The following is a 20,676-nucleotide window of genomic DNA, read 5'->3' as shown; positions in this document are numbered from 1 at the left end:
AAAAAAAAAAAAAAAAAAAGAAAAGGGATTGACCATAAATGTGTGTGTTTATTTCTAGACTCTCAACTCTACTGAATCAATCTGTATGTCTGGCCTTCTGTTAGGGCCATGCTGTCTTGATTATTGTAGCTTTGTAATAAGTTTAGAAATTGGAAGTACAAGCTCTCCAACTTTATTCTCCTTTTCCAAGATTACTTTGACTATTCTGAGCGTCTTGTATTTCCACATGAATTTTAGAATCAGCTTGCCCATTTATCCAAAAAAAGGTAGTAGGAATTCTGATACAATTACATTAAATTGTAGATCAATTTGGGGAGTACTGCTATCTTTACGTCTTTCAATCCATGAACACCAGATGTCTTTCGATTTTTTTAATTCCCTTCAACAATGTTTCATAGTTTTCAGTGTAAAAAAGTATTGTACCTCTTTGGTTGAATATATTCCTATTTTATTCTTTTTGATACTATTGTAAGTGGTATTGTTTACTTAATTTCATTTTCAGATTGTTCACTGCCAGTTCATTGCAGAAAAATACAACCAATACTTTTATATTGATGTTATATCCTGCAACCTTGCAGAATTCATTTATTAGCTCTAATAGTCTTTTTGTGGATTCTTTAGGGTTTTCTATATATAAGATCATGTCATTGGCAGAGAGTTTTACTTCTTCCTTTCCAATCTGGATGTCTTTTATTTGATTTTCTTGCCTAATTACCCTGGCTAGGACCTCCAATGCAATATTGAATAGAAGCGGCAAGAGAGGGCATCTTTGGCTTGTTCCTGATCTTCAGGGGAAAGCTTTCTGTCTTTTCCTATTAAATATGATGTTACCTGAGAGTTTTTCAAAAATTCTCTTTATCAGGCTGAGGAATATCCCTTCTATTTTTAGTTTGTTGAGTTTTTTTTTTTAATTATTATGAAAGGATGTTGGCTTTTGTCAAATGCTTTTTCTTCATCTATTTAGATGATCATATGGTTATTTTTCCTTTATCCTACTAAGATGGTGTATGACATTGATTGGCTGCCATATGTTGAACCAATCTTGCATTCCTGGGATAAATCACAGTTGGTTATGGTGTATAATCCATTTTATATGCTGCTGAATTTGGATTGCTAGTATTTTATTGAAGACTTTTTTCCATCTATATTCATAAAGGATATTTGTCTATGGATTGCTTTTCTTGAAATACCTTTGGTTTTGGTATCAAAGTAATATTTGCTTCACAGAATAAGTTAGGAATTATTTCCTCCTCTTCTATTTTTTTGAAGAGTTAATGAAGAATTCATATTAATTATTTAAACATTTTTAGAATTCACTAGGGAAGCTGTCTGCTCCTGGACTTTTCTTTGTAGGGCAAGTTTTTTGATTACTAACTTACTCTCTTTACTTATTATAGGTCTATTCAGATTTTCTATTTTTTTCTTGAGTCAGTTTTCATAGGTTGTCTCTCTAGGAATTCATTCATTTCATCTAGGTTATCTGATATGTTGCCATATAATTGTTTATAGTATTCTCTTAGGCCTTATTTATTTCTAGGTGAAGTGAGGTGAGTAGCAATATTACTTCTTTCATTTCTGTTCTAGTAATTTCAGTCTTCTCTCTTTTTTTTCTTGACCAGTTGAGCTAAAGTTTTGTCAATTTTGTTGATCTTTTCAAAGAAATAACTTTAGGCTTCACTGATTTTCTCCACTGTTCCAATAAGGCCTTTATTTAATGTGCCAAATTTCTGATGTTCGCTTTACTTAATTGCTGAAAATTAATGTTATAATTCAACCAAACACCTCAGTAGTTATAGTACTTCTCTTATCATAACTGTGAAATGATAGACTATTACAGTTTAATAAGCAGAAACCCTGCTCCATTCATTGCCCTGAGTCCTTGGGCAAAATAGGTAACCTTTCTGAGCCTCTGTATCTTCACGTATAAAATGGAAACAGCCATAAGGATGTCTGGAGACACTGTGAGAATTACCTGAGAAGGTACACACCATGGCCAGGGCCAGGCATTCAGCAGACACCCAAAGAATGTTGATCGTCTGCTTGACAGCATACGCATGACGTCTATAAAGGCTTCTAATATCTAACCTATGATATTAGCAATCGCTCCTTCATGCTCCTCCTTCGCCTGCCCTACCCCCATCTTAAAAGCTCAGTATGGCTTGCATCTTCCATCATGTCTCATGCTGCCTACTAAGCAAACAACTCGTCCAGGGCAGCAGGTATCATCAACTCTGGGCCTACAACACAGCCTACCCCTTTTCCTGAGTTTTTTCGAGTTATTTTCCGCACGGGGAGATTAAATGGGCCCCTAAACAATACGTTTCTCAAGGATATCCCCAAGCACTCATTAGATGCCCAATGAGTATATGAAGAATAAACAAAAGCACTGGAGAGGCCTATAAGCCAAGGCGTTGGTAATGAATGTCACTAGCCTGGCTTCCTCTCCAAGTGGCTAGTAAGAGGCCATGCTGGTGGGGCAAGTCACTTAAAGGTCAGTTTGGATGTGACAGTCCTTAAACTAGGGAGTGAGATCTGTGTAACACAGCTTAGGGGAGTGTGCCACGTATACGGGCTATTTGGAATACAATAGAACAGGATAAGGGGGAGAATGAAAGGTGCAGCAAGATCATGCTGGAATGTAAGGAGAATTAAAGAGGCAAGCGCCTGGAAGGATGCCTTGGTGGCAATAAGACAAAGAGAAGACAAGGAAGGATCTAAATACGAAGAAACCTATGCACAGCTTTGTCAGCCAAGACTTCTCTGACAGTTGCAAAATTGCTTAATTAATAAAATGCCTAAAGAGTGGCACGTGGGCAAGCACTCTGCTCTTCGGAACAGCGTGAGAGACCAGGAGAAAAAGAACAGGGGCAAGAGTGGGAACAGAGAAAATGGACCAGAGACGGATTTTCTTCTAATACACAGATTAAAGATGATTGTTCTAATATCAAAGCAACAAGAAAAAAAAACGTTTTTTACCCTAATATTTCCTGTCTGTACTTCAGTTAAGAAAATCTGATGCTGAAAACAAAATAAAACAATCATAATTCTGATTTCTTTTATCGCAGATCCTATCTTGTACACTAGAAAGTGCCAAGGTAGAAAATAAGCCGCATGAGGACACATCCAGTTCCGGGCCAAAGACTGATAGGCCACTGGTGCAAAATTCTCAGACAAAACCAGCACCAACAAAAACCAGCACCAACAAAAACCGGCAACAGGCCGGGCGCAGTGGCTCACGCCTGTAATCCCAGCACTCTGGGAGGCCGAGGCGGGCGGATTGTTTGAGCTCAGGAGTTCGAAACCAGCCTGAGCAAGAGCGAGACCCCATCTCTACTAAAAATAGAAAGAAATTAATCGGACAACTAAAAATATATAGAAAAAATTAGCCAGGCATGGTGGCACATGCCTGTAGTCCCAGCTACGCGGGAGGCTGAGGCAGGAGGATTGCTTGAGCCCAGAAGTTTGAGGTTGCTGGGAGCTAGGATGACGCCACAGCACTCTAGCCCAGGCAACACAGTGAGACTCTGTCTCAAAAAAAAAACAAAAAACTGGCAACAACTAACTTGTATGCCCAGCTCCCACTGTGGACCTTGAAAACTGATGAGTTCAGGAAAGAACAACTATTTCTGTCAGTTCTTTGAATGTGATTGTGAGGAAAAGAAGAAAGTAATGAAATGAACACCTGGAAGGAGGAGAGCCAGCATGAAAAACAGTAGCTGAGAAGGTTCTCACACACAGACACACACGCACGTAAGGATCAGTGTATTTTATACAGCAAAACACTTTAATAGAATATTGGATATGAAAATATTAAAAGATGAGCTGCAGTACTTTAATGCAGTGGTCCCCAACCATTTTGGCATCAGGGATTGGTTTCACCGAAGACAATTTTTCCATGGACAGGGGATGGGGGTGGGGAGGATGGTTTCAGGATGATTCAAGGCATTATATTCACGGTGCAGTCAGACCTCTCTGCTAATGACAATCTGTATTTGCAGCCGCTCCCCAGCGCTAGCATAACCGCCTCAGCTCCGCCCCAGATCATCAGGCATTAGATTCTCATAAGGAGCTGCAACCTGGATCCCGCACATGCGCAGTTTACAGCAAGGTTCGCACCCCTATGAGAATCTAACGCTGCCACTGATCTGACAGGAGGCAGTGATGCAAGTGGTGAGGAGCAGCTGTAACTACAGACGAAGCTTCGCTTGCTCACAGCGACAGACCTCCTGCTGTGCGGCTGGTCCCTAACAGGCTGTGGACGGGCATCGGTCTGCAGCCAGGGGTTGGGGACCACAGCTTCAAGGGACAGATATCAATATTACCTTTAACCTTGTGTTCTGCTAAGTTCACGAGTTACACATCACACTGGCAAGTTTCCTAACTTATAAGATTATGGTTGAAACATTAAAATTCTCAATCATTTCCTCACCTCCTAAAAAAGATTATCCTTTCAGCTTACAGTTCTCTGCTTCAGCTTCTATTCAGGGGTTTGTGTTTTCATACAGAAGGAAGCTGATGAAAGTGAGCATGAGTTTGGATAAAAACTGGTACATTTTTAGATGCTAAGATAGGAAAACTTAAGTGAGATCATGTTTAAACAAAAACTCCTGATCTATTTCAGATCAGCTCACATGATCGGGATTAGGTTTCTACCTTCTCTTTAAGAACCTGAAACAGTATGACAAAAATATCAGGTAAATAAGCAGTGGCTTTAATATAGTTTTGAGTGTGTGTGTAGTCACAGGTTTATGAAATCAAATAGGCCCCAAAAAGTAAAATGGAAACATTAACATGAAAATATTATCTAAAATTCGGTTTGGCAGTGTCTTAAAAAGATGAACATAAATTTGCCATATAACTCAGCAATTCCATTTGTATATTTCTACTCCTGAAAAAGAAAATATATGTTCATACAAAGATTCATGAGTATTCATAGAAACATTATTCACAATAGTCAAAAACAAAACAAAACAAAAAGTGTGGAAACAATCCAAATGTCCAGCTGATGAATGGATAAACAAAATGTGTATATCCATACAACAGAATACTATTTGCCAAGAAAAAGGAATGAAATATAGATACATGCTATGACATGGACGGGCTTCAGAAATCTTATGCTAGGTATAAGAAGCCAGATGCAGGCTGGGCGTGGTGGTTCACGCCTGTAATCCCAGCACTTTCCAAGGCTGAGGTGGGAGGATCACTTGAGCCCAGGAGTTCAAGATCAGTCTGGGCAGCATAGCAAGATCCTGTCCCAACAAAAAAAAAAAAGGAAAAAGAAAAAAGAAGCCGATGCAAAAGAAGATTACATACTGTATGAATCTATAGAGACAGAAAATAGATTTATGTTTTCCTGGGGCTGGAGGCGGGAAAGGGGAGTGACCGCAGATGGGCAAGAGGGATCTTTGTGGGGTGACAAATATCCTGAAATTGGCCCATTATGATGGTTGCACAATTCTATAAATATACTAAAAATCACTTAATTGTATATGTAAAATGAGTGAATTTTCTGGTATGTCAATCATATCTCGACAGAACTATTTTTAAAATGCATCCCATAAGGTGCACGCTGCAACACGTGCAAACGCCAATATAAAAGGAATCAACACAGCATGTGCCCTTTTATGTCTGGTTTCTTTTTTTACTGAATATAATGTCTGTGAGACTCGTCCAAGCTGATACTGATATCAGTAGCTCATTCTTTTTTGTTGCTGTGGAGTACTCCGTTGTACGACCATACCACAACTTGTTTACAAATTCTCCTGTTAAAGGACACTCAGGCTGTTTCTCATTTGGGGCTGTTATGAACAATGCTACCGTGAACGTTATTCTGAATGTTGCTGGTAGGACACGCACACTCATTTTTCTTAGGTACATAGCCAGGAGTAGAAATGCTGATTCAAAAGGGAAGCAAATATTCAGATTAGAAACTGCCACAAAATTTTCCAAAATATTAAGCAAATTTACACTCCTACTACCAATGTCTAAAACTTCCAGCTGTTTCACAATACAACTGACAACAGTTGGCATTGTCAATCTTTTTTAATTGTAGCCGTTCTGTTGGGTGTGCAGGGATATCCTGACATGGCTTTAATTTGCATGCCCTTAGAAATGAGATTGAGCACATTTTCATATATTTATTGACCCTTTGGATATCTTCTTTGGTGAAGTCCCTGTTCAAGATTTCTGTTCATCTCTTAACGGGTTGCCTATATTTTTCTTATTGCTTTAGAGAAAGTTCTTTATTCTGGACATAAATCTTTTATCAGATATATGAATTACAGCTACTGGCCCCAAATCTGCGGCTTGCCTTTTCTCTCTCTTAGTGGTGTTTCAGTTATTTGGAAGTCCAAAATTTTAATAAAGTATAATTAATCTTTACATTTTCTTCTATAGTTAGTTCTTTTTATGTTCTGTTTAAGAACTCTTTGCCTATCCCAAGATCATGAAGATACTCTCCTATGTTTTCCTCTTGAAGCTTTATTGTACTATCTTTCACATTTGAGTCTTTTATCATTGATCAAATTAATATTTATATATAGAGTCAAGGTTCATTTATTTTCCCAGAAAGGTATCCCTTTTACAGCATTGTTTATTGATAAAGCTGTCTTTTTCACACTGAACTGTAGTGGCCTTACGGCCATAAATCAGGTGAGCATATTACGCATGAGTGTTTCTGGACTTTATTGTGTTCCATTGTTCTGTTTTATCCCAGGGAAATGCCACTGTCTAAATTACTGAACCTTTATAGTGATCTTGAAGTAAGGAAGATTTGAATGTACAAATTATTTTAGAACTTTTTGAGCTGTTCTTGTAAGAGAAGCAAATGCGAAAAATTAACTACTTTAAGTCTTAAATGTCCTCATATATGTAGTTCAAAGAAAAGAAATTTCTTAAGCAGTAGAATGAAAACCTGAATATTTTTCACCACATAAGACATGCAAAATCTACATGATCTCTTATATTAACTGCAGGAAGCTGTTCAGCTCCTGAATGAAAGTGACTTACCTGAGTAAGGTAGATGGTATCTTTAAACGTGCGTAAGGGGTCTGTGCTTTGGGGGAGTTTGAAATGAAGTCCGGCCTGATAGAGCATTTGCTTGTTACCATCTGCATGATGTTGTCGGTGAAGTGAAAATTTGCTATTGAAAGACCAGTCCTCTTTAGATGAGACCTTTTGAATAAAGAATAAGAGTTACAAATTTGAAAGTTGGCAGTAAGACTACTTTTCTATAAGTTCCTGACAAACCTGGAAAGTACACACTGGAAAAGAGCTCAAGGCTTGTTCTGTGGCCCTAATTTCATAAATGTTTCACCATCATACTTGGTATTGATAACTTGTGCAAAGTTAAAACAGAAAACCAGGATCCAGCACCTATATCCTTCCTTATTCAAACCAAGAAAGTTACATTTTGGTGTTTCTCTAAAAAGCCTTGCCTTATCAAAACATATTCCTGGCTTTTGAAACACTCATTATGTGTACTTTAAAATATCATTTTATCTATTTAGGTAAATGTCATTTTACCTGTTATTAGTTTGTCAAAACTGAATAATATAATGCAATCGACATTCTTTTAAAACTGTCACAATTCTTACATGGGAACAAAACACCACTCTAACAACAGCCAATGCTTCAGAGCTTGCTCATACTGCTCGTTTGTTTGTTTCTCAGTGACTACTGAACATGCCTGATAAATGTATGTTTAATTTTTATATAGCTGAAGACACAAACCAAATAATGATACTCCTCTCCCCTAAGACCCAATCTTTTTTTTAAAGCCAAAAACAATTTATAGGATCTTTATTTTATTCCTTTTATCCTAATTTATAAGATCTTTTTTTATCATCAGCTCAAAGTAAAAAACGGAGTAAAAAAACTCACACATGTTGGAGTGTACCTTTTACAAAAAAAGAAAGCAACAATTCAGGCTTCTAGGCCTATAATTTAATACAGTGTTAGCATAAGAGAAAGGTATAAGACAATTGTTGGCTATATCGCAAAATACCTGGAGTTTTAATCCAAATTACACAAAGACTTTGAAAAAACCTACTCCACACCCCCACCCCAAAAATCTGAAAATTAAAAAACTTAATCCCTTTTCATAAAGTATGACTCATGCCCAGTAATCAGGCAACACACAGGCCAATTGCCTTAAAAGGAAAAAGTTACTCTTTGGGAATCGATTCATACCACAGTATAAGAAATGTACATTAGCCATACTTAATTTGGAAGTTTTTCCAAATTATATCTATTTTCCCAAATTGCCACCACCAGAATCATTTAAAGAACACTACCCCTATTATCTATTTAACAGAGGCATTCACACTTACAATCACCTTGGATGCAAACACCTTTACCAGTAGTCTTCTATCTATTCTTCCTCCTTTTTATTTATTTACTTTTATTACTTTTAATTGACACAATAATCGTACATATTTATGGGGTACAGTGTGATATCTGGATGCTTGTGTATGATATGTAATGATCAAATCAGGCTAATTAGCATATCCATCACCTCACACATTTACCATTTCTTTGTGTTGGGAACGTTCAAAATCTTCTCTTCTAGCTATTTGAAAATACACAGTAAGTTATCATTAACTATAGTTGCCCACAGTGCTACAGACCACTAACACTATTCCTCCTATCCAGCTGTAATTTTTCATCTGTTACCCACCCTTTCTCTACTGCCCCTTCCCCCTTCCTACCCTCTAGTAACCCTACTCCACTCCCTATTTATACGAGCTCAATTTTTTTAGCTTCCACATATAAGTGTGCTTCTCTTCCTTTTCAAAGTCTGAAACAGCTTTGGGCCTCTCAGCCCTCTGATTAGTAATGATTCGAATCTATCCCATTATCAGTAAACCTGATCTTTAGTTATATGGGAAGCTTTCTACCTTCTTATAACTAGGGTTTGGAAGTCTGTTAAATTTCAGCTATAACAGTGTTACCAGAAATAATCAGAAAGGGCTAGGCAAAGCTCTAATTGCTTTAAGAATATTAATTCATAACAACTCATAACAACTCTATGGGTAGGTACTGTTATCTCCCCATTTTAGAGATGTGAACACCAGGCACAGAAAGATTAAATAACTTGCCCAATGTCCTAAGTTACTTAGTGCAGTCTAGCTCTGGCCCTTAGTTCACTAAACCTAGGAGCATTTGAAGAAAATACAACTTTCAAGCAACTCATATGCTAGAATGGGTTATATTATGGACTCTCTCTCTGTGTCAGGAACTGTGCTCAGTGCTTCAACGGATTAATTAATTAATCTCTACACACGAGCACACACACATACACATACCCACACGCACACACCCCCTATGAGGTATTTACCATTAACCCCAATTTACAGACGATGGAACTGAAATTCAAGAAATTAAATAATTTGTCCAAGGTGATACAGCTAGTATATGGCAGTTCTCATATTCAATCCAGTTCTGTTTATTCCAAAGCCCAAATTTTCAGTCACCATGCAATATTATTATTTTTATGAAAAAAGAATGTGTCACAAATTAGAGAGAGACATTTTAATAGATGTGTCAAATACATGAAAAAAACTTCTAAATAAAAGAGCCAAAGTTTTATGTAAAGTCGTTCTTTTCTTTTATTTCCCCAATTACCTATTCAAATTCCCGACTAAGAAACGTGGCTTGAAAAGAGGTGATCACATCCAGAGATAACAGACGGTTCATAACGAGCAGCACTTCTCTTCCTTCCCCTTTTCCTATCTTAAAACATAGTGTTTTTTGTATCTCTGAACATCAGCCGGCATTTCACAAAAGCATGGTGATTCCGTTATTTTAAGGAGGTGTATAGAAATGTTTGTAGAAAAGGTTTAACAATTTCTAACACTGACCTTTCTAAAGTATAGTGAAAAGAAAATCTATCAGCTTTGGAGTCAGACAATAAGTGTGAGTCCAGATAGGATACTTATTACCCGGGACACAGGACAGAGCTCCCACCGTGAGGGGCTTCAGTTTCCTCCTGGGCCTCAGCCAAAGTGGAGGGGTGGATTATCGTTAAAAAACGGGTACCTAGTCCAGAGCAGTGGCTCAGTAAATATTCTTGCTTCCTCCCCATTCTCAACCTCTGTTCCTACCTGGGTCAGGACACTAAACTTCATCTTTCTTCATTTTGAAAAAACAGAATATCTAAAAGATTAGCCCCATAATTTTGGAGCAATAAAACAGACAAGTGGTATGGGCATTCCACAATGTTTCAAAACAGCATGTTGTACATGATAAATATACGTAATTTTATTTATTAATTAAAAACAAAAAAAATTTTAAAGTTTAAAAAACAAAGGGCAGAACTAAGGTTATGGTATTATTTACTAAAGTTAAAAGTACAATATAACTTCAAAATGTAGAAGCAAATATGGTTGTATTAAGGTGGTAAAATTGAGGAAGACTTTGAAAGTGTCTTAAAATATTTTTGTGGTTACTTTACACAAGTGATGGGAAGGAGCAAACCCACATAATCATTTATCAATAGAGGAAGAAAAAGCATTTGACAAAGTCCAACATTCTTTCATGATATAAGCACTCAACAAACTAGAAATAAAAGGGTATTTCCTCAAACTTAAAAAGGGAATCTACAAAAAACCTACAGTTAACATCATATTATAGTTACAAAACCTATAGTTCACATCAGATAGTAAATGACTTGAGTTTCTCCCTGAGAAAAAGAACAAGTCAAGGATGTCTTTTCTCACCACTTCTTGTCTACATCATACTGGAGGGTCTAGCCCGGGCAATTAAGCAAGAAAATGAAATAAAAGACATTCAAATTGTAAAGGAGAAAGTAAACCTATCTCTATCTACAGATGACATGATCTTATGTATAGAAAATCCTAAAGAATCCCCCCCCCAATACTACTAGAGCTAATGAGTTCATCCACTTTGCGGGATACAAGCTCAGTATGTAAAAATCAATTGCGTGTTTATACATTAACAATGAACAATACAGAAATGAAATTAAGAAAATAGTTCTATTTACAATAGCACCAAAAAGAATAAAACACTTAGGAGTATGTTAACCAAAGAAGTGTGAGACTTGTACACTGAAAAACTATAAAACAGTGTTGAAAGAGATTAGACATCCCACGTTCATGGATGAGAAAACAATCTTGCTAAAATAGCCAATACTCACAAAGTGCTCTACAGATTAAACAATCTCTATCAAAATCCCAGCTAGCTTTTTTGCAGAAACTGTCAGACTGAACCCAAAACATTTGGAACTACAAGGCACTCAGGGTAGTCAAAACAATCTCAAAAAGAAGAACAAAGTGGTGGACTCACACACTTCCTGATTTCAAAACTTACTACAATGCTACAGCAATCAAGACAATGCATAGTGGCATAAAATATGCCACCGTAACAGAATTGAAAATTCAGAAATAAACCCGAATTTTTATGGTCAATTGATTTTGTGGGCAAAGAGAATTCAATGAGGGAAGAAATAGTGTTCTCAATAAATGGTCTTGGAACAACCGGCTTATCCACATGCAAAAGAATGAACCTGCACTCTTATCTCACAATATACATAAAAAATAACTAAAATGATTCATAAACCTAAACACAATAGCTAAACCTATAAAATTCTTAGAAGACAACACAGGAGTAAGCCTTTGTCATTTGGCATTAGGCAATGATTTCTTAGATACAACACCAAAAACACAAGAAATAAGAGATTTTTCTAAGTAGGACTTCATCAAAATTAAACATTTTTTGTGCTATAGATGATACCATTAAGTCAGTAAAATGAAAACTCACAGATTGGGAGAAAATATTTGCAAAGCATATATCTCTGATAAAATCTTACATCCAGAATATATTTAAAAAACCTTACAACTCAATAATAAAAAGACAAATAACTCAATTTAAAAATGGACAAAGGATTTGAATGGACATTTCACAAAGGAAGATATACAAATGGTCAATAAGTGCATGAAAAGATGCTCAACATAATTAGCTATCAAGGAAATATATATTTCTTATAAATGTAAATTTCCAGGGAAATAAAAAAAATGGAAAATAACAGGTGCTGTCAAGGATGGTAGAGAAATTGGAACCCTCATACATTGCTGGCAGGAATGTAAAATAATGCAGTCACTGAAGGAAACAATTTGACGGTTTCTCAGAATGTTCAATACAGAGTCACCATACGACCCAGCAATTCCACTCCTAGGTATATGTTCAGTAAAACTGAAAGCACATGTTCACGCAAAACATGTACCCAAATGTTCACAGCAGCATTATTCGTAATAGTCAAAAAGCAGAAATAACACAAATGTCCATCAACTGATAAGTGGATAAACAAAACGTGCAGCCATGCAACAGAATATTACTCAGCAATAAAAAGGAATGACATACTAATACATGGTACGACATGGATGAACTTTCAAGACATGCGAAGTCAGAGAAGCCAGTCTCAAAAGGCCACACATTATATTATTCCAATCATGGAAATGTGCAGAATAGGCAAATCTGTAGACATAAAAAGTAGATTAGTAGTGCCTAGGGCTGGAGTAGGAGGGACGGGGTGGGTAGGGAGTGAGTGCTTATGAGTTCAGGGTCTCTCCTGAGTGATAAAAATGTCCTACAATTAGACTGTGGTGTGTTTGCACAACTTGGAACATACTGAAGATGACTGAATTGTACACATTAAATGGGTGCATTGCATGGCAAAGGAATTATATCTCAACAAATCTGTTCTAAAAAGAACACAGACGATGCTGAAACTGAATCTTTAGGAATGAAGAGAGTGAAAATCCACACAGAAAATCAAATCCACCAACATGAAGAAAAAGGAGGAGGAGGAGGAGAAAGTAGATGGAGGAAAGGGAAGAGGAAGGGGAGGAGGAAAGAGAAGAAAAGACACCATCACATTAGACGCAGGTTTATTTCTCTCTCTTACTGTAGCGAAATACCCAGCTCAGAATACCCGTAGATGGTAAAACAGTTGCAGGATATACAAAACATAGCAAGTAAGAGTTCTTTTCATGTGTGATAATAGGCCAGGCGTAGGCAACCACTGCCTCCCATTTCATTTGTAAATGCTTCTGAAGAAACGTAATTAAAAGCAATATAGAAAAGTTATAATCCCCCAAATAATGATTACAAGAATTTAGCTCCCCAGGTTAAAAGGGAAAAAAAGTTCTTTCCTTTCACCTTCTTCTCGAATTTTCATTTAAATACGTAGATTTCACTGGACTTTCTGAACCACTGCTCAGAAGTCACAGATGCCCACAGTCGACCATTCTGAGCCACTGGAGAATCCAACAACAGCTTACCTTTTCCAATGTACTGAAGGAAGGCCAGGACTGGTATCCATATTCAGACGCAAATCGAGCTTTCGGGAAAACTTTCCAATCCCAGCAATCGCTGATATAGTCATAAAAATGTACGTCTCCAAAATAATTGCTGTAAGGGTTCTGAGAGACCCAGCCTTCTGCGATGGTTTCATCCCCATTTGTAGGACTGGACGGAATAAAAGGACGACTCTTATCTCCCTGCATTCAGAAATAAAATGATTTAGAGGATAATATTTTCATACAGTAAAGTACACACCATTTACTTCTTTAAAAGTACTAACGAGGCCTAGAAATGCCAAGAAGCTGAGAGAAGATTAGTAGGATCACCTACCCCTCCCTGTTCAACAACCGCCACACGTTTCTGCTCCCCGCTGCGCCTCACATCCTAACCCACACTTAGCTCGCCCCGCGCAGCAGCCGTTCCTGATCTTTCCAGCCGTGTTTCGCCTCCACTCTCACCCATCATGGGTAGTGCACGGGCTAGTCCAGAGTTTCTGGACTTTGGCCCCGTTGCCGCTTGGGGCCGGATGCGTTTTTGGTGGTGGCCGTCGTCCCGTGCAGTGCGGGACACTTAGCAGCCTCTCTGGGCCCTACCCACTAGGTGCCAGTAGTCCCCTCACCTGGAACGCGCCTACAGACATGGCCAAGTGTTCCCGGGGGCAAAATCGCCTCCATCTGAGAACCACAGATCTAGTGGGTAAGAGCAGAAGCTATTGAGTCAAAGGGGCCTGCGTTCAATCCCAAATCAGAACCTTAGTATTCAGGCATAAGCCTTAATAGTCTTATCTGTAAAATGAGCACAATAACTTTTTCGGAGAGGTATTGTAAATAGCAATAACTCATAGGCGGAAGAGACGGCGCAGTGTCCACCAAAACCCAAGTCCCATTTCCATAATACACAGCCGTCCCCGGGAAGTGGCTTCCCAGCGCTGTGTGGGGCCACGCGCCTCGTTCTCGTCCTTCCCCCGGGTGGGCGCGGGGGCCGAGGAGACGCTCCGGCTGGAACACGGCGGCGCCGCGGCTCTGGGAGGAGAACGCCCGTCCGCCGAGAGCAGCGTTTACAGCGCTGGCGAGAAGCAAACGTCCCGGCGCAAACCGCGGAAACGGTGGTCCGCTTGTCACAGCCGCTGCACGGAAGCGCCTGACGTGCAGCCCGGCGCACGGGCGGAACTCGGGACGCTGCCATTTCTGCCGTCGGTTTAGATGAGCGCGTGCTGGGGAGATTCGTGCCGCCAGCGCGCGCTCGTCAAGCGTTTGCGCGTCCGCGCGGCCGCGGGCTGCGCTCTCTCCGCCAGTCCGAGCCGGCCACGCCGGGCCCCGCCTACCTCCGCGTCCTGGAAGCGCGGCGGGGAACAGACGCGGCGAACGGATCGCAGCCACGCGGAACCGGACACGGAACCAGTCGCGGTCCGCGCGACGACCGTTCCCAGGAAAAGTGCCGGGCTCTTTGGGGATGGCAGGCAGATCGTGAGAAGGCCAGTGAGGCTTCTCTGAGAAACGGAACAGACTTTCAGGAAAGAATTTTCTCAGCTTTTCCCCGTTCGCTTTCACTTTTTCTTGATCTAGCCACTCACATTTTTTTTCCCTGTTTCTCTTCTGCCACAGAAAAGAAATCCCTACCCCTTCCCTTTGCCGGCCTGTCTTCCCGCCATCTTTCTGTCCACTTTGCTACCGCAGCCGATAAATCGCCTCCCTCTTCCAAACAGAAAACGCGGGCGCTCTCTTCAAAGTCGGCCCTCAACACGAGGGTTTGTAAGAGAAAAAGCAATAATTTTTTAAAAGAAAAGAGGAAGGCGATTTTACTAAAACAAATATTTAAAAATAGAAAGAAAGAAATCTCTCTCCACCGCCCTTTTCTCTCGGCGTCCTTAGCTGTCCCCGCCCCCGCCTTTTTTTTTTTGAGACAGAGTCTCGCTCTGTCGCCCGGGCCAGAGTGCTGTGGCGTCAGCCTCGCTCACAGCAGCCTCCAACAACTGGGCTCAAGCGATCCTCCTGCCTCGGCCTCCCGAGTAGCTGGGACCACAGGCCTGTGCCACCATGCCCGGCCAATTTTTCTATTTTTAATACAGACGAGGTCTCACTCTTTCTTAGAACCACTGAGCTCTGAGCCTCCTGCCTCAGCCTCCCAGAGTGCTGGGGCCACAGACAGGAGCCACCGCGCCCGGCCAGGACTCCCCTGGATCTAATAAAAGTTTCCTGGACCCCTTGCAGTCCATCAGATTTCTTTACCACCCACTCATTTCTCAGGCCCTGACATTCAATTCCGGAACATTCTACTCCACTGAAATGTTTTTCAAAAACTACCCACGGACTGCTTCTACTAACCAAATAAAGCAATCCTTTCAGCGCCCACCTGCTCCCTATCCGGTGCGCGATAACTACCCTATTTACATTTTGCCTCAAAACTCTACTCCACCTTTACGGTTTGGTTTGGACGTCACCTTTCATTTGAAAGCCTTCTCAGATTCTTCCAGTTAAAATTAATAGTTCTTCCACAAAGTTTCCAACGCTTTGGAGCTACATTTTTCATAGCCCTTCTTTCACTGCCCTGTGGAACTGGTCATTTTGTCCCTGCTTCTCTGACAGCAGAGTGTAGCCCCAGAGGACAGGAGTGTCTTCACACACGCAGGAGCAAGGCTCTGCTCTGGGTAATGGCTACGCGGTACATGTTGGTTGAATTTAAAAACATTAAAAATCCTGGTGAGATTATAGGTAATCTTAAATTTTAAAAGATACTGTTATAATGACTTTGAAGTAAAATGGGAAGAGAAAGCCAATCAATTGGCCCTGATTGATCAAGCTTAATCAATTTCCCTCTATTCCTCCAGGGTCTTGAACAATTCGGTAAGCTGGGCCACTCAGTAAAATTACTAACGAGTCTATGCCTGAAAACATCTACCCTGGATGATGCATTACAATTTCCAGATTTATGAATCATTTTACTCTTGAGGCCTAGTTTTTATTAACAGTTAAGAATCTCACAGATGACCTTTTTCCAGGTCACGATTTTCAATATGTACTTAGACCGAGAGAAACCATAAGGTGAACCAAGAGAATGGCCATAAAAAGAAAGCGTGAAGTGCAGTGAGAAACCAGTCATTACAGTTAGTGTGTAGACGGATCAGTTCACAATGCTTTCCCTTACGTGCCTTGTGCTTTGACAGAAATAACCACAGTAGTGATTATAGAGCATTTAATACTACCCATCTTCAAAGAAATTTCCAAACATCAATTATGGCTCACAGCTCATTTTAAGACAAATAGATCCCTTGCGAGAAAGGCCTAGTTCCATTTCAGAGATGGAGAAGAAGTGGCACAAAGAAGCTAATTTTTTTAAGTTCAAGAACATAGTGTTAAAATTGGTGATCAGACTGTGTTAAGTATCTGAATACCTACCTTGCTGAATAAGACCAACAAGGACGGTGATGAGGACTAGCATTAATTAAACGGTTACTGTGTGCTGGTCTATGTCATGTACCTTCCACCCATTATCTCACTTAGTCCACATAAAACTCCTGAAAGTTAGTTCCTATTTTTAACCCAGTTTTATAGATGGGAAAATGGAGATTAAGTAACTTGCCCAAGATTACAGACAGGAAGTGGTCCAGCCAGGATTTTGACTCATGAGCACTTCGCCACTATGCCATGAAAGTAAAATCCTCAGATATTAAAATTCATTTCTTAAATCCATCAGATATGAAAAGCATAATACAGTGAGTAAAAAGATTAGAAAATAAACATTCTGTAAATATTAATTAAAGTTTATGCCATCACATTTTGCGAACAGAAAAATTCTTCATGACCCATGACTTAGTATAACAGGTAAGCTATAAATTTGAAACTGTGTTTTTCATGAATTTTCAGTGAAGTTGTTCTCATAAATGGAACAGTATCATCAACTGGGCATGTTTAGGTGCTAATATCATGTACTATTTTAAAAAATATATCCCTCTGCAAATTGCTTCCAAATAAATATATCGAGATATTTAAAATATTTAATTACAGATACAAAACTGTAAAGACAACCAGATTATTGAATTACATGTTAAACTTCCAAATTTTTTAAAAGTTAAATTTTTTAAAGGCATTACTGAAAAAAAGTGCTACTTCTCACAAAAAAGGCGAGTTTCTATTAATGTACGTCTGTATAATGTGCCTATCAGAAAAACAGTGGTGCAAAGAGAACCACTGTAGCGGAAGAGCCCTCAGGTGGAGCTGAGAATCAGCTCTTCCTTCTGCCTTTGCCCCTTAAATCACGTACCAACATATTCATGTATGGGATGCCTAACATTCTACTTCAGCACTTACCATTACAGAACTGCGAAAGTGGCAGAGCAATAAATATCTCAACTAGAGAGTCTAAACCCTTGGGGATCCACAGATGGACTTCAAGGAGTGTGTGACAACCTGCAGTTGCAGCGCAGCACTGGTGTGTGTGTGTGGGGAGCACCACAGAGCCGTTAGCTCTCAAGTCTCCAAGCCACCACCCTCTCCTATGCTCTGCACGGCAATGCAACGCCCTGTACTCAGATGGCACTGTTCAAGACTGCTCCAACAACGGGCGTAAAATATGCTGTATCCATACTCAAACTTACCCATTTTAAAAACACTTTCTGAAGTTCTACTGCATTAAAAATCATTACTTACTGCCAAGACCATCTCTCTGATGTTTTTCACATAAAGTGTCACATAGTCATCGATGTAGGTTTGCAGGTCGGTAAAATTGATATGAAACCAGTCCATCCTCAGTGCTGCTTCATTTTCATTATTGCCACTCCATATGATAACAGAGGGATGAGATTTCAGTCTCCTGATCTGAAATTTAAGAAAATATAAAATAATTTCCAAATATTAATACTTAACATTAAAAATCAGGAGCTATAATTATTCATAAAATTATAGCAATTGCATTTCTGCACATCAATTCTTTTTTTTCATTTCAAAGTATTATGGGGGTAGAATGTTTTTGGTTACATGGATCGCTTCTGTAATGCTCAAGTCACGGTTAAAAGTGTGCCTGTCACCCAGATACAGTTCATATGTGCCAAAAAACTCATTCGAAAACGGCCTAGTCATGTTAGCTATGGGAATACAATAAGCAATCTCCAAGATTCTTTGTAGCTAGATTTTATAAACACTGATAAGACAGAGATTCTCTTCTCTACTGTATAAAAACTGAAGAAAATATTATATAATCCCTTGTTATAAAAAAAAGAAAGAAAAAGAAATCAACCTTATCGCTCTCTGAATTGACACAAAAAGATTCCACTACAGAAAGATTGCAAGAAATACAAAAGGCAGGAGACATTACGTTACAGGGGTTAGTTCGCAAGCGCAAGTTGGAGTTTCACGTGAAGACACAAATGAGGCAGAGCAAATACTCCCACTGGAAGAGGGACCGAGGTTCCCATGCAGTCTCCACTGGGATCGGAAACTCAGAAGGAGAACTAGAGAAGGTTTTACAAAGCAAGTGAGTACTAGAGGCACGCTGGAAGCTACAGACAAACATGGAATATTCTACAGGAAAACTGATTACGGAAATCAAAACGATGTCTCCTGAAGTAGCTATCAATGTCATATCCCGAGAAATCCATCAATGTTATATAAGTTACCAAATATATCTAAATATAAAAGAGGAAATTAGAGCATCTATCTGAAAACCATGCCATGTGAGGCCTACATGAACTGGGCTCTCTGGGCTTGGCCCAACCTAGAGGCACCGGTTGTGTTACCCACTGGGCAGCCTCAAACGTGTCTCTTCCTCTGACACACTGGGGTGTGGCCCCGCAGAGGAGTGTGGTACAATGCAAAGCGCGTCAATGGAAGACGACTTTGGCAGCTCTCCTGAGTATGCGCTCATCTTGGGAGAGACCAACGCTGGGAAGGTCAATTAGAAAACAAATGCAATGGTTGAGGGGAGAGAAAGTGAGGGTTGGAACTAGCGTAGTAAGTACAGGGATGGGAAGGGAAGTACAAATAACAAGTAACATTGGCATCAAAACAATTGGCTGGACTTTAAAACCAGTTGGATGTGGGAGGTGAGAAAGAAGTACCAAAGATGACTCTCAGATTTCCAACCAAAATGAAAAACGCTGAAAGAGTGCATTGGGTGAAAGATAATGGATTTACTTTTAAGACATGCCAAGTGAGTGGTGTTAGTGGGACAGGTAGTATTATTTAGTATTTCTTTTATATTGCTTACATGTATTATCCTGATATATCTTCGAAACAGTTTCGTGGGAGGAGTAAGGTCACACCAGTTTTACAGATAGAGAGATTGCGGCTCAAGAGGTAAAGTAACCTGACTCAGGTGGCGGACTCAGCATTCAAGAAGAAATCAACACTGTATATCAACATGCAAACAATCTAACAGACAGGCGGACATGAGAAACTGAAATCAGGGTGTTAGGAATAATTCACATAATGGCTTTACCTGAAGTTACCAAGTGAGTGAATTTGTTCCCCTCTTTGACATGTTGCAGGACATGCAGGACACTATAAAATTTACACAATATGTCTACATAGTCTTGCAGACTCTAGAAAGTAGGGATGATCTTCTGGTCCACTGATCATTTCTTTTTTTTTTTTTTTCTCTTTTATTTCAGCATATTATGGGGGTACAGATGTTTAGGTTACATATGTTGCCCTTGGTCCCCCCCATGATCATTTCTAATGACTACTAATGAACTACTCCAATGAATGTTTCACAGTATTTTGCTAACATATGATACATTCACAAGTTAGTTCCTAAATTGTATTTTTTAGGAGTTCATCATGATTCAGCATTTTCTCATATTGCCAAAAATGCCTCTCTGATTCTACATGGAAACCCGTGCCACACACTTCAGATGTGGGGGACAGGGAGTGTCATACAACCTGCATTTCGAAGCACGATCACCCCCTAAACAGACCTTGCTGCAAAAATAAGTATATTCAGTACATGGCCGATAAGCCTCAGATCTGTGACTGAAGTTATCAGTTGATGATTTTATAATAAACATTATTAGTATTTTTTAAAAAAGATATTCCAGGGTCATCTAATATAATTCCTATCCCAGATCTGGAATCAGTCATTCTCTAAGAAGCTTTTCTCTTAATGGGAAAAATTATTTCAACATAAGGATACTCAGTACTACCAGGTTGGCCATTATTCCTAGGACTTTTTGGTGGACAGAGATAGCATATAATCGCTTCCATGCATTTTTATATCTATGAATACAAATATAAGTGTGAATATGTGGAATGCAAAAGAAATCAAGGGATCAAGACTCGATCTAAAATTTTGTCCTGAGCAATTCAAAGCGTGGTGCTGCCATTTGCTAAGGTGGGCAAAACAGCCGGAGAAGCAAGACTGGGG

The 20,676-nt window shown here is 39.4% G+C and overlaps 1 protein-coding gene across 1 annotated transcript in view; it reads right to left on the bottom strand.

Annotated features, from left to right (window-relative positions):
* The window catches only part of MANBA (mannosidase, beta A, lysosomal), a 108,721-nt gene that overhangs the window by 16,608 nt on the left and 71,437 nt on the right, over positions 1-20,676 (bottom strand). The window contains exons 11-13 of the mRNA XM_012655373.1: positions 17,967-18,134; positions 13,299-13,517; positions 7,009-7,173 (exon numbers count right to left, since the gene is read on the bottom strand). Of these exons, the coding sequence (XP_012510827.1) occupies positions 7,009-7,173; positions 13,299-13,517; positions 17,967-18,134 (552 nt within the window). The remainder of the gene's footprint in view (positions 1-7,008; positions 7,174-13,298; positions 13,518-17,966; positions 18,135-20,676) is intronic.

The sequence above is a fragment of the Propithecus coquereli genome, unplaced genomic scaffold, assembly GCF_000956105.1.
Source record: "Propithecus coquereli isolate 6110/MARCELLA unplaced genomic scaffold, Pcoq_1.0 Scaffold475, whole genome shotgun sequence".
NCBI lineage: Eukaryota > Metazoa > Chordata > Mammalia > Primates > Indriidae > Propithecus > Propithecus coquereli.
This window is presented reverse-complemented; position numbering and strand designations above follow the sequence as displayed.